General features: G+C 34.5%; 1 protein-coding gene across 8 annotated transcripts in view; it reads left to right on the top strand.

Moving 5' to 3' along the window:
• CPEB3 (cytoplasmic polyadenylation element binding protein 3) overlaps positions 1–15,646 on the top strand; it is a 267,785-nt gene that overhangs the window by 141,065 nt on the left and 111,074 nt on the right. For 7 of the 8 annotated variants that reach the window (XM_031956050.1, XM_031956048.1, XM_031956046.1 and 4 more), the window contains 2 exons: positions 8,236–8,403; positions 10,385–10,474. In XM_031956050.1, the coding sequence (XP_031811910.1) occupies positions 8,236–8,403; positions 10,385–10,474 (258 nt within the window). The remainder of the gene's footprint in view (positions 1–8,235; positions 8,404–10,384; positions 10,475–15,646) is intronic. The other variant, XM_031956047.1, reaches the window with a different exon arrangement.

The following is a 15,646-nucleotide window of genomic DNA, read 5'->3' as shown; positions in this document are numbered from 1 at the left end:
TGTGTATTCACTTTTAATATCCCATCTATTTAGATCTATATAATAGGACATATACTTCATTTTAGTTCTTGCCATTTCTGGGAGCCTCAACTGTCTTAAGCTGTTATACTGGCTAGTTCTCTTAACTATTTCACATGTTTATAGAACAACTCCTTAGCTAAAGAATCACATGCCCTTGATCTGTACTTTATTACAGATTTTAGTGTTTGAAGTAGACTTCATCATTGCTCTTAGCAACCTGTTGGCTTTAATGATGATAAAGGCCCTGAAGCCTTTTTATCTGACTAAAAAACAAACCCCTATCACCTGTGGAGTGAGACAGCAAGGAGTCTTTCATGTCTTTGCCAGAAATGTTCTAAAGTAAAATAATCTTATCCAACTCAGCTAAATGTTTTTCTCTAAGATTTGCTTAATAGCATTTTTTCAATTACTTGTAAATTTCACTTTTGTAATATTTTGAGTTATAAATTTTTCTCCTTCCCTTCTCACCCTTCTCCCCAAGACAGCAAGTAATCTGATATAGATTCAACATATATTAATCATATTTCCATATTAGTTATGTTGTGAAAGAAGAATCAGATTAAAAGGGAAAAACTACAAGAAAAAAAAACACAAAAAATGAAAATCATATGTTTTGATTTGTATGATTGTATAGTTATTTCTCTGGATTTTAGCATTTTCTATCATGAGTCTTTTGAAATTGTCTTTGGATTATTATATTGCTGAGAAGAGCTAAGTCTATTATAGCTGGTCATTGCACAAATGTTACTGTAACTGTTATTGTTAATGATCTACTCACTTCACTCAGTAACAGTTCGTGTTTTTCCATGTTTTTCTGAAATCTGCCTGTTCATAATTTCATATAACACAATAGTATTCCAGATTCATATACCACTACTTGTTCTTCCATTCCCCAACTGATGGGCATTCCCTTATTTCCAATTCTGCCACCTCAAAAAATTTCTATAAATATTTTTGTATGTAGGGATCTTTCTTCCTTTTTAATGATCTCTCTGACTTATAGACCTAGGCAGCGGTATTGATGGATCAAGTTTTATAGTTCTTTGGGTATAGTTACAGATTGTAGAGTAGGTATTTTTAACTTGGGGTCTGTGAACTTGATTTTAAAAAGTATTTTGGTATCTATATTTAATATAATTTGTTTTCTTTTTAACTTATGCATTTTACTTTGTCTTTAAAAACATTATTCTGAGAAGGAATCCAAAGGTTTTTTATTAGACTACCAAAGTAGAGTGATTTATTATACACACATACACACTGAGACACATCCACCCACACAAATATACACACACATACATATTTAAGAACTTCTGGGTTAGAGACTAGTCTTTTCTCTATTATGAACCTGAGTTTCATGAACTAAAACACTAAAGGATTGGGATTTTGGGATTTTAAAAGTTCTCATAGCTTTAACTCATTTATTACATAGCCCAGAATTAGAGATTAACTGTTTATTTCCAGATGGCTTTAGCTTTCCAATGAGCAGAAGTACTGTCCTCTAGCAGTGGAGAAAATTTGACTTCAAGTAAAGTGTTCATCTTTATCTTGACTGGCTTGACATAAGTAGTTTAATTTGGCAAAATGTTATCCACTTAAATCGTCTTAGAGACAACAGAAGGAAAACAGAAAAGTCCACATTTTTTCAGATAGGAGTGGGAAACTTAATTAATGGTGAAGTCAAGTACTTAGAAAAGATAGATGTTAGAGGGGAAAAATGATATTCTTCAAGTTGGAAGTTCATGATTCTAGAGAAAAACTGAGCAAAGGAGGAGATGCACTGTTAAGCTTTTTGGTAAATAAGTTAGAAAGTACATGAATTAAATACAAATATGCTGGAGAGATTATTTACATATATGTTCAGTACCTAGGATTAGGGTAAAAGGCTGGGAAAGGCTTGGACATAAATTCTTCCTTTCCGTTAGTTTTACTGATTATTACTTCTGCCTTGGTGCTCTATCCTCACATACATATTACTCATTTTTCATACCTGATACTTTGTACTCAAACCTGCCTAGGCTGTTCCCACATACTAGTTGTAGTAAAAAGGAATGAACAAAACTAACTATAAAGAGAAAAGCACTGGGCAAGAAGAAACAAATGGCAGTACCGTGCCAAGGATTGGGAATATTTGGCTGCTCAGAGAAGTTTAGTGCTCTCCATAATGCCTCAGCAGAACATGATGGAAAAGAAATGAAAGAGTAGACTTCAGAAATTATTGAATCTATTGAAATATAGAAATTCTGCTCTACCTCAGAAATTATAACTACATGATTACATATTGAAAGCAGATTCTCCAATCAAACAATGGAAAAAAAGGTTGTTGGTACTAACAAAGCTACTTATCAAATCACCAGCAAATGGGAAGCCATTGAACCAATTTCTCATACAAATGAAATATACATATTCACCTTTGCAATGTGTGATTTCTTTTTTACCATACTATCCCACTCGGCTGAATTTCTCCTGGGAACCAATAAGAGGCAAAAGGTAACAATTCCAGGGAACTGAAATGTAGGGACAATGGGCTGGAAGAGTGAGCACTGGTAGGGGGAAAAAAGGATATCTCTCCCCTCAAATACTCTTGGCTAGGGAAAAACTCTATTCTACCTCCACCTAGAAGTAACTCTGATAAATTGATGCCCTCTACTAAAACCCTATTTTGATGAGATATGGAGGTGACCTTGAGGTTTTGAAAGCTTATATTAGTGGAGCAGAAGCTCTACCTGGTCTTGCCCATCTGGAAAGATTTCAAACATGAGCTTGGCAATGCATCTGACAGCCATGTTTAGAGAGTCTTATCACCTCACCAAAAATTTAATTGTGAGGATTGGCTTTTCTTTTCTTTTTCTTTTTTTATTATAATAACTTTTTATTGACAGAACCCATGCCAGGATAATTTTTCCAACATTATCCCTTGCACTCACTTCTGTTCCAATTTTTCCCCTCCCTCCCTCCACCCCCTCCTCTAGATGGCAAGCAGTCCTATACATGTTAAATAGGTTACAGTAGATCTTGGATACAATATATGTGTGCAGAACCGAACAGTTCTCTTGTTGCACAGGGAGAATTGGATTCAGAAGATAAAAATAACCCAGGAAGAAAAAAATGCAAATAATTTACATTCATTTCCCAGTGTTCTTTCTTTGGGTGTAGCTACTTCTGTCCATCATTGATCAATTGAAACTGAATTAGGTCTCTTTGTCAAAGAAATCCACTTCCATCAGAATACGTCTTCATACAGTATCGTTGTTGAAGTATATAATGATCCCCTGGTTCTGCTGATTTCACTCAGCATCAGTTCATGTAAATCTCTCCAAGCCTCTCTGTATTCATCCTGCTGGTCATTTTTTACGGAACAATAATATTCCATAACATTCATATGCCACAATTTACCCATTCTCCAATTGATGGGCATCCATTCATTTTCCAGTTTCTAGCCACTACAAACAGGGCTGCCACAAACATTTTGGCACATACAGGTCTCTTTCCCTTCTTTAGTATCTCCTTGGGATATAAGCCCAGTAGTAGCACTTCTGGGTCAAAGGGTATGCACAGTCTGATAACTTTTTGGGCATAATTCCAGAATGCTCTCCAGAACGGTTGGATTCGTTCACAATTCCACCAACAATATATCAGTGACCCAGTTTTCCCGCATCCCCTCCTACAATCATCATTATTTTTTCCTGTCATCTTAGCCAAGAGGATTGGCTTTTCTCATCCCATAGGATGATTTTTTTTTTTGTCCACAGAAATAAAGGAAGATAGTATAAGGGGTAGGGGGGAAATCGCCACTTGAATCAGTAGAGAGAGTGCTTCCCTAAATGAAAATGGGAGTCTTTTGAAGTATGCATGGTACAAGGCTGCTTAAACTTCTCTACCAACTCCCAATTATCACTGTGATCTTCCCTCTACTTTACCTTGTACTTGGGAAAGGGGACGTCTATTAACACAAAGACAATTGGCTTGGGACTCAGGTGAGAACAAACTTTTGAATACCAGCACAGCTATGTGCTTTTGGCAGGACCTTAGGCAAGGGACATCATTTCTTTGTCTCAATTTCCCTTTCTGTAAAAAGGACCACTTTCTTCCTGAATTCATTTGAGCAACAACGTAGTTATTGAATCTTAAAGTCTTAAATCAGTGTGAGAAATGATGCTCAGTGCCTCTTGTTGCGCTGAGAGCAAGAGGGACTAGGCCTGAAATGATCACAGGCTGCTTTGAAAATGATAAAAGGTAAAGGCTTATGAAGCTGAACAAGCTCCAATGTGTTCCCTGTGCTTTGGAATACAGCTTCTCTTCCACATTTAGTGGAAAAGGATGTAAAGCAAAGGATAGTTCATTTCATTGACTGTTGCTTTGCAGTACCCTAGTAAAGCTTTCTATATATTACTCTTCTTAATGGATTTATTTTATTTCTAAATTCATTCTTCACTTAACCAATTACTGAATCAAATGTGTTTGATTAGAAACTGAAAACAGATGTTAAACATATAGCCCACTTAAATGAAGAAATAGCAAATGTTAAAGTAGATATCCAGGTATTCTCTACTTCTTTTTAAATAAGGGAATTGGAATTTTATAGAATGATAAGATATTAAAGGTGGAAGGAGCTATTTATTCAAGATCCGTAAGGATATCCATATATAAACTTTATAAGGATCTACAATAAACATTTATAAGTAGTTTTTAAGGTTCCTTTTGGCTCTAAAATTTTATTTCACTGTAATTCAGGTAATCTAATTTTTAATAGGCCATATTGGAAAGCCTTGATCCACTGGGATGTAGCAGGGTTTGAAATCCTTATGAATTTTTTCACAGCTAGTTGCCAGCCTTAAGTAACTTATCTCCCTGTTGGTTCTCCATTCGATAAAATATTATTTTCCTTTAACAAAATCCTGGTACACGGTGGGCTTAATAGGCACTGAAAAATGGTAGGAAGAAAACTTCTCTAAGGGACCTGGGCTGAGCTCTGCCCTTCTCAAATTCTTCTGATCTTTTTTTTTTTTTATTAAATATTAATTTCTGTTTCATTGGGAAAAATGCTCAAAATCAGTTGTTGTTGTTTGATAACTGTGTTCTTTCTTCTGCTTCCATCTAGCTTTTCTCAAAATACAAGTCACACAGATGTTTTACTGAGGTTTTTTTTTTTTTTTTTTGTCTTCCTTTTTTTAATGACTTTCCTGGAAAAACAGGGATAGGAAAAAAAAATCTTATTCTAAAAATTTAGTAGAATTTCTTATTGCCACCAGTTCACTGCCTCTTTATAATTCAAGGATTGAATAGAAGTATATATGTATGAACAAAATGATTTTGTTAATTTTTTTTTAAATAAAAGAAAATTAGATTCTTTGTTTCTCTTTATAGCTAAAACACTACTCATTAGTAGTTATCATTTGCAGTGCAGAACTATTGTGTGGAGTTAACGTGTATAAAACATACCAAAGAGGAAAACATCCTATTGTCTTTTCCCTTAGAATATACAATGCTGTAGATTTCTTACGGTGTAAGGAAGAAGAGGAGTGAGAAGGGAAAGTTTGACAAAGTATATACACTCATGCATACATACATAGCACACATATACCTATACTTACATATCTATTGTAATCCATTGTTTTCTTTTTTCTTTTTTTTTTTTGCAGAGATTTTGGAAAACTTTAACAGCAACTTCTTGGTCTAAAACTTATAACTACAGCTAAATCTTCACTTTCCCCAGTAAAACACCATAGATCATCATATTTTTAACTTGATGGAAACTTAAGATTTTGTGAATAAATAAATACTAAGAAACCAAAATACTGCAGAAACCTAAAAGAAATATATTTGCCCTAAAAGAGTGCTTACATGTAAAGATTTTATGCCTTTCATGATTTGTCATGTACAGAAAGAAAAAAATGTTTATCCTAGTAGCACGACTTTTGTAAAAATAGGTAGCCAAACTCAACTTTGGGCAGTAGACAGTCTATTCCTGGACTTTAAAATCTTTCAACTTACTACAACCTTCCAGGGCTTATTTTTCACTTGTGGTAGCCCTCAAAATCTAGTCACCTCCATACCACAGTGAAACATGAGAGTTGTTATTTTGGATAAATCCACGATTTTCCAATGTGAGATCTATGATGTTGTTGTATTTTCATTAGCAGACTTAGCTTAGTGCTTGACACATAATAGTTGCTTAATAAATGTTTGTTGATTGGTTACTGATAATATTCATATTATGACCAAATTGGGTTGGGGAAGCCTCTGAAAGAAGCTGCTCTAATTAAAGAATTGGAAATATCTTTATTGGAAAATATGTATTCAGTCAGTGATATTGTCCTACCTTCTTGAAGAAAACCAAAATGACATCACTATGTTAAGAGTCAAACTGAAGGACTACAGAGCCTTTGTGTTGATCCCATTGTTGTATATGCCTGTGGAAGTTGAACTGCTGTGCTGTGCCAGAAACTGAATAGCTTCCATTTGAATTGTCTTAGGAAGATTCTGAAGATCACCTGGCAGGAATAAGATACCAGACACTGAAGTCCTTTCTCAAATTACACTGCCAAGCATTGAAACTCTCCCTTAGTCAGTGAATGTGAAATTTGCACTCATCTTAACTAGGACACATTAGTTCCTATATACTACTTTATAGAGTTAATTGTGATAAAGTAATCTAATCATTGTAGATAAATTACATAGCACTTAGCATAATGCCTAGCACATAGTAAGTGCTTAATAAATGTTTATTGACTAGTAAACATAGTAAGTGCTTAATAAATGTTTATTGACTAGTAAAAAAAATCAAAGACCTTGAACAGCTACAGATTTTTGTGCTGAAGAATTCACCCTCATGTCTGCCTATCACTGGAATTTTGGGTAAATGTAATTGCTCTAGCATAGTCGATACCATTATACCCCACTTATGTAGGACTTATATTTCTGATAACCTCAACCTTTAGGAATAATGCATGAATTTCCCTGGAAATAAAAGGAAGAAAACTGCAGAACATGAGAAGAATGAATGTCTCTAAATTCTTACATTAAATCAAGCTTTTACATTTGTGGAAGGAACTTTAATGATTCTTGCAGTTCTCAAAGTAGTTATCTGTTTTCTCAATCCTTGTAGGAGCCAAATACTTCTGGCAGGCTCTCTAGGAATTCATTGGCAGCCCTAGAATAGAAAGGAACATACAAAAATGTCCTGAATATCAAAATGGATGCTCATAGTAATGCATGGAATGGAATCTTCAAGAAAAGGTTTAGCTCAATAAATTTTGCTTAAGGAGGTAGTCTAGTATAAAAGACATTTTAGAAAGGTTTCCATGAGAAGTGATTAAAATAAAAATGGGGGGAATGTGTTCTTGTCCTCCCTTACATCTAGAAAATAATATCCTCAGCTTCCAGATAAATTGAGGCATTTACTCTGTGACTAAACAACTACTAAAAATTTGAGTTATAACTGTATAAGGTATTTGCAATTTTTCATGTACTTTGTCATTTTAGGATTCAAGCACAAAAAATGTGGTAGCGTATGAAGTAGAAAGGGTTCTCAGGGTACTCCTCTTCAAAAGTGGTTCCTTTTCCTCCAATATTGATTTCCATATTTCACACCTTCTTTGCAGTTACTTAATAGTACTCAAGTGGGACAGGGCAGAACTCTTAGTTCTTTAACAGTGTTTTGATATATTCTTGCCAGGGGCCATTTGAATCAGAGCTTAGTTTCCTCAGTTATCAGTACCCATAGTAAGGGTAGCCTCCCTTAGAGCTGAGCCTCTGAAGAGCTTGATAAGGAATATCCAAGAGGCTTGGGCAACAAATAAGTTCTCCTCCATTTAGTTTAATTGAACAAACCATAAGAGATTTAGGACTTCACATTTTAGTGTGGAAATTATCTGGAGGAAAAATATTTCCTTGAAACTAGTACAATTGGAATAGGAGAGAGAAGGGTTTTATGGGAAGGGAGGTAAATATGGACAGGTTATTAAGTGCAGCCCTTGAAGTTTGGACTTTTTCCCTGCCTTTAGAGAGATAGCCACCCCTGTGTTTATGTAAATAAATAAAAACACTAAAGACTTTTGGATACTGAAAGATTGATGGAATAAAAACCCTATAGACTACTTACTGTGAAGAAATCAGAACAAGAATTTTTTTAAAACAGTGTAATTTGGGATCCTAATTAAATACTTACTTTCCAGGAGAAATATTTAACTATAGAAACTCCCCAATTTGTTTCAGGTCGGTCTTCTCTCTTTCCCTTTGAAGATGCCTTTCTAGAAGACAGTCATGGTGACCAGTCTTTATCATCAGGCCTGAGCTCTCCAACTCGCTGTCAGAATGGTGAAAGAGTGGAACGCTATTCTAGAAAGGTGTTTGTTGGAGGCCTGCCTCCTGACATCGATGAAGGTACTGCGTGTGTATTAATTAACATGAATAAGAAAGAATTACCTCTGTATTTAATATTAGCCTTTTGAAACCAAGACTTGTTTCACTCTTGGCAGAATACCTGGTAAATAGTAGGTGATTAATAAGTGCTTGCTGATTGATTTAAAAAAAAAAAAGAGACTATGCCCATTGTAGCTAATGGACTGTTCTACAGTATGCTTAGATATTAGCTTGATATTCTTGAGAAAGATCAAAATGGGTTTATTTATGACCAGAGTGATATTGTGTCATATGTAAAGCAGTCTTTCATATGGGCATGCCTTCCAGAATCTCATAGGTAGGGAAGGGATCTTAGCTCATTTAGAGTTTTTAATATCTCAGTTATATCTTTGAGTATGCTGATTATTTCCAAGGTTTTAACCAAAACTTCAGCTATTATGCTTAGACACATTTAACATTATGTATGTGTAAACATGTGTTTATATATGCAATACATAATTATTTATACACTTAGATGTAAGCATGATCTACATATCCCCAATAGAGGAAGAGTCAGGAAGACCTGTGTTCAAATCTCCCCTCTGATACATTGTGGCTATGTGACTATGGGCAAATCATTTAACCTTTCAGTATCCTAGGCAACTAAGACTGATTAGGCATTGACCTACATTGGTAGAGGGAGTTTCATCTTCTGGAAATTCTCTATACCAAAGAAAATACAAATCTACTCCCTTTCACATATATGGAAATATGACATTTTTATAAAGGTGAAAATTAGGATTAAGATAATTAGTTGGTTAAAACTAGAAAATTTTTTCATGAATTAACATGTTATAATAAATGTTTAGTTCTAATAGTTCTAAGTGAAAAACTCATTTTTGTCTAAAACTTGGAATTGGAGAATGGAAAAATTTAGTATCAGAAGTGACTTTAACACTTTGTCAGTCAGTTCTAGTAGGTCATGACCAACTTAAGAAAATCTTAGGCATGAATTCTTTTGGCAGCTCTTAAATATTTCTAGAAAATAGTATTAAATTTTTTGATAGAAAGGAAGAAAAAATTAGCTTGTTACATTAGTGTAACTTGGTTGCTTTGTTAATCATGAGTTCTCCATCACCTCAACATTCTTAAGTATTCGGGCAGAGAACACATGACTACTACTTATGGGTGTTAAAGGAGATTCACTTAGTGGGTAAGGATTGGACTAGATGCTAATGTTTTTTGAACTTGTAAAGCAGTGTAAAGCTGAAACATTTAATTATGACATCCTCTTCCTGGCTTAAAAATCAATCTCCATTCTTCCCATAGTGTTGGCTTGTTTGTTCTCTCTCCCTCCCTAGATTTTCATTTGTTGCTGAAAAAGCTGCTAATTTCCAAACTGACTAAAACCTTCTTAGCAGATTACATTAATCTTCTACTATGAGTCAAAAAGAGGGTCCATCCAATTTACTAGGATTTTTAAACATTGTTTTATTGAGGATGAGAGCATATAAACAAACTAATCAATTTATTTGCTTGTCTTAACATTGTTATTCTATGTACCTGTTAGGGAAAATACATTTTCTGCTGGCAAAGGACATACCAGAAAAGAAAAAAAAACTGGTAGAACTAGATTGTGACTTTATACTTCGGAATGACTTAAGAATTGTATACATATTTTCATATGTTGTGAGCCTTTGCTCTTTTCTGAAAATAAAATTTTAAAAAATACTTCTGTTTTTTGAACTTGTTTTCATTAAGAACAAATTCCCATCTTCTATGGTGTGATAAGGGAAGTCTGTAATACAAAAGTGGGAAACTAAATTTTTATACTTAATTTTAAGTGATCTAAGAAAACTGATTTAGTGCAATTTTATAGATAATTTTCAGCTCCTCCTCTTATAAAGTGAATGTAGGAAACAACCTTTAGGACATTTTTTTGAAGTAGGGTTATATATTTTGCTGTTTAGAAATTTGAAGATTTCCCTTTCCCTTTCCTAAATGTCCTTATTTGTTTTTGTAGATGAGATTACTGCCAGCTTTCGTAGGTTTGGACCTCTTGTGGTGGACTGGCCTCACAAAGCTGAAAGCAAGTCATATTTTCCACCTAAAGGTAATATGCTTACAATGGCTATACAGATTGTTTTTAGGACTAGTATGACAATTCAATAAAAGGCAGCCTTTTAATTCTTGAAGTGGCTGGGATTTTTTTTTTAGTCCATCATAATATGGTTTTTAATATATGGAGAGAGAAGATAGCAAGCCTCTTTCTCCAAAACCACTATAATGTCTCATCCATGAGGAAGTAGAACACCATTCGGAACCAGCTTTTAGCTTGCGTTGATTTCTTACTTTTGGAATGAATGTGGGAAGGGAATGCTGAGATCTACTGATGATTTTAACCAGGCTAAGTCCACCTGCTGACCTAACTTCTGAGAATGAATGACCCTGAAGCTGATCTTCTTGGAGAGATAACAAGGAAACTTAATGTGTTTATAACTAGTATTATCCTTGAAATGAAGAAATTCTAACTTGAGATGAGGGGTGGATATTGAGGGTGGTAATTTGAAATGAGTTTTTCTTTATCCCCATCTATCAACTTATCAAAATAAAAACTAGTGCATGACTCTTAAAATCTCCTGACAGTTTCCAACTTGTCTTGGAATTTGTTTTTGTTTTTTGCTATTTTTAAAAGTTTTATGGCAAAAGGCAAAAGTTGCCTTTTGTATTTTCTCCTTACCTTTCTCTACTCCTTCCCATGTTGAATCCTTGTTTGTATGAAGAAAAACATTTAAGCAAATCAGCTAATACCACCATGGAAAGCATTTACTTCATTCCATCCAAAATCAATCCTTTTGATTGAGAAAGAAGTCTTCTTGTTTATGATTTCTATAAGACCAAAATTGTTCATTATAATTCATCAAAATTCTACTTTTTCATAATATTATTTATTTACATTTCTGCCCTGTGTATGTTGTGTCCTTGGTTCTGCTTGATTCACTGCATCATTCCATATGGGTCTGCCCACATTTCTTTCAATTTCTTATATTTCTTATATTCATAATGGTTTCACTGAGTCAAAAAGTATGAACAATCTAGTGACTAATAATATATTTCCAAATAATTGGACTAATTCATAGCTTCACCAACAGTTAATGTTTTCTGACATCTTCAGTATTGATTCTTAAAAACAAAACAAAACAAAACACTTTTGCCCATTTGGATGTGAGGTAAAATTTGGCTTATTTTCTTTTCATCTGTTGTTTTTCTGGAAATAACAGTTTGTGCTAAACCCATGGGGGTTGTTTTGGCTAATACTGTGTGAGGCATCACCTACTTGTGTACTACTTGCCAAGTATTTGTTGCTAAAAGTGACATTATCATGTGGATTGTCCTGAAAACAATTTTGGGTGGGGCAGGTGCTATACATTATTATGGAGCATCAGCTCACTGGCAAACAGAAAGAGAAAAGAAGCTTTAGACACACACACTTTCTGCAGATCTTTCCTGTGCTTTGTGGTGGACTTAATTGACTTTTGCCCCAGTAATACAAAATACAATACAAAAATAAATAATTTTTCCCAAGATTGTGACTGAATATAGGAAATGAAGGCAGCATTTTGTTGACTTAATTGCAAATGACTCAGTCTAACTGCAACTTCTTGTTCTACTGACCCCTTATTCTGAAACTCTAAATAATTTACTAAGTGTCATCAATTTTTAACCTACTTCTATAGAATTTCCTCATTTAAAAGACAGACAAAAAAACTAACTTTGTTATTCAGCAAAGGGTAAGCCAGTCTAAGTAGGAAACATGGCCCCAAGAATGATCTTTAGGGGAAAGAACAGAAAAATAACACAGAAACAGCTTGTAGACTTTGGTAGAGGGGTTTTAATAAGAAGAGACAATTCTCCCTTATAACCAAAGGTCGAGGGCAAGTCTAGTCTAGAAAACAGAAAGAATAGACCTATTTTTTCTATCATTCCATTCATATTTGAATCTTCTCCTACCTTGCTGAAAAGTAGAAATCTACTTTTTTCAAGTCACATCTCTTCTTTTTGCAATTCTTTTTGCAACCTTTTTGTCAAATTGGCCTATTGCTGTTTCCTACATGCAAAATCCCATCTGCTGCCTATGTATCTTTGCCCAAGCCATGTCTGCATTGAGTCCCCTTCATCTTTACATTTTAGGATTCCTAAAGCACAGTTCTAATGTTGCCTCCTAGATTCAGCCTTTCTATTTTTCCACCTCTTCTCCGTTTGTTAGTGCTTGCTCTTATTTGAAATTACATTGTATTTTCTTGATATTTACTTTGTATTATATGTATGTACAAGTTGCAATTCTACAGAACAGTATAAACTCTTTCAGGGACATGATTATTTTTGTATCCCTAGTAACTAGCTCTGTCCCTAGCACATAAACACTTAATAAATTTTTAAATAGAATGTTGGCTATCAGTTCATAAGTTCATCTTAAATATTTTTTCTTTTCTTTTCTGTTTTTGGTCTACACTTATTTTTAAAAAATTGATTTAGTATTTTTCCCCAGTTACATGTAAAAACAATTTTTAACACTTGCATTTAAAACTTTAATTCAATTTTATTTATAACTAGTTTGTGATTGTTTAGTAATTAGTGATTTTCCTGTGGGTGTGCGTTTCTTTAGGTGGAACTGAAGTTGATATGATGTTTTTCTTAGTATATTTCAGGCTCATGAATAAATAGGGCATAAAATCTTAGATCTGGGGGTAACTTTGGAGGTAGTCCAATGACTTCCTTTTACTAGCTGCCTGAGCTGATATAGCTTTTTGGGTATGGATTGAACTAGGTGATTTGCTGAAGTCCCTTCCAATTCCCAAAATATGATTTTTGAATTAGCATATTTTGGCCTTCTTAAATATTTGAAGGGGCCACAATTGAGTCTTTTAAACTTGCTGGAACTGAAGAGCAGGGAGGATAGTGAGATTGCATTGACTAGGATCTTTCCAACAGGAAAATTGCTGAGGGGTCTATAATTCAATTTGTGAGAGGCTTCTTTGAAGACAAGAAATAATGGTTTTTGATGGTTTTATTAGTACTCTTTGAGTACTAAAAGACAGCTAATGTGAATATACCTCAAAAAGGAAGGGTTTTTGTTCAAGGCAGAATTCTTATTTTTCATATCCCATAAAGGTAGGACATTTGCAATCAAATCATTGAACGTTCCAAAGAAAGAAGAGTACAATATTGATTGATAATCAGTTTTGTATGGCCTGTCTTTGACTCTTATTAGCCTTGTGACCTTGAGAAAAGCATTGCATTGCTGACCTATAGTTTCTACCTGTGTAAAACGGTATCTGCTTCAGGGACATTGTGAAGATTGAAGAGAGTTAGTTGGAAAGGATTGTAGAAGTCATTTGGTCAAATGCTTTTATTTTACAGATGAGGAAACAAGTCTAGAGAGCTTAACTTGGACTTATTTGTCCAAGTTTTCACAAGTAGAAAGTTTCCAAGTTAATATTTGAACCCAGATCCTTTGACTCCCAAGTCATTGATCATTTTCCATTGTCACTACCTCTGAAACCAGGGAATACATTTAGGATACTTTGCAATCTTTAAACCACTAAAATTTTTTTGCCATTTTGTTTGATATGAATGTAGCTTTTTTTTTTTTTTTCCCTGAGGCAATTGGGTTAAGTAACTTGCCCAGGGTCACACAGCTAGAAGTGTTAAGTTTCTGAAACCAGATTTGAACTCAAGTCCTCCTGACTTCAGGGCTGATGCTCTATCCATTCTATCGAACTAGCTGCCCTGAATGTAGCTATTTTTCAAAAGTTTAGTTGGTAAGGACAACTGAGGAGATTATTTTGGAAATTAATCTTTTCAAAAATGTGTTTATATGTCTCAGTGATGATAAATTTAATACTTTCAAAATGTATATCAACATTATTTTCATTTTGAATGATTGCTAAATTGAAAACTCAAGAGGAATTGTTAATCTTATCTTCTTTATATATCTCAGTACATTGTTAGGCAATTTATGAGATGAGCGGAGATTCTAAAAGGCACAGACAAAGAAGGGAGCACATTTCAGGCATGAGGGATAGCCTGTGCAAAGGCAAAAGGCATTGTTGTATTGAGGGACAGGCAACTAGCCAGTTTAGTTGAATTGTAAAGTATATAACAGGGAGTAATGTACAATAATTGTGGAAAGTGAGGTGGAAGCTAGATTAAGAAAAGCTTTAAGTTCCACATAGGGGACTTTGTATTGGATCCTAGAGGAAATAAGAGGGTCATTGGAACTTCTTGAGAAGAGGAATAACATATTCACACATCTCTCTTAGGAATTTGACTTTGTATGTGAAAGATGGATTTAAAAGATCAGAAACTAGAGTCAGAAAGGCCAGTTGAAAAGATAGCAAAGTCATTGAAGTTAAAAGTAAGGAGTACCTGAACTAGAGTAGTGGCTGTGTGAATAGAAGAAAGGGGACAGATGTGAGAATGGTGGAGGTAGAATTAGTAAGATCTGGCAAATGATTGAGCATGTGGAATGAAGAAAACTGGAGACTAGGATGGTTCCAAGGTTGTACATTTGGTGACCAGACAGTAGTGGTCTTCTGAGAAGAAACAATAGAAGGAATGTTAAGTTTGGAGTCAGAGGACATGGCTTAGGACTTTGTCTTGGTTTGCTTTCTATCTCTTTGACTTCAGACAAGTGATTTTGTCTCTTTTTTGCCTAATATAGAAATTGAGGGGCTCTATTTAGAAGATTTCTGAGCTTACTCCCTGCTTTATGTTTTTAATCCTCTGTTTTCTGAATCTTTTTGAGAACAGCACTGATTGATATGTTGATGAAAGTAATGTTTTGGAAAAAATATCTAAACAGAATTGGGCAAGAGAGGGAAGACACTAGACATTAAAAGGTAATCTAAAGATTCTTAAAATAATCCAATTATAAAATCACAAGGATAGAGTCACCACAATAGGGGCAACGAGAGTGAAAAGAAAGGGATGGAGAGTAGAAACATTACAAAGGGAAAATCCAATGCTCCTAATAATTGAGTAAATTTGGGGAAAAGGGAGAGGAGCCAATTTGCATTCTCTGGGAGAATGATGACAACTTTAAGACTGAGAAGGGGAGGGAGAGAGACAGCCAACCATACTATAACTGACTGACTGATTTTAGAAATATCAAGGAGGGACCAATGAGCCTGAGCATGAGTGCTGGTTTTGTTCAAGAGATACTATTTTGATTTTAATCATTAGTTCAAGTTGATAAAACATCCAAGTGAAGATTCCTATAAGA

The sequence above is a fragment of the Sarcophilus harrisii genome, chromosome 2, assembly GCF_902635505.1.
Source record: "Sarcophilus harrisii chromosome 2, mSarHar1.11, whole genome shotgun sequence".
In the NCBI taxonomy this organism is placed as follows: Eukaryota; Metazoa; Chordata; class Mammalia; order Dasyuromorphia; family Dasyuridae; genus Sarcophilus; species Sarcophilus harrisii.
The sequence above is the reverse complement of the archived record's forward strand: the minus strand, read 5'-3'. Positions and strand labels throughout refer to the sequence as shown.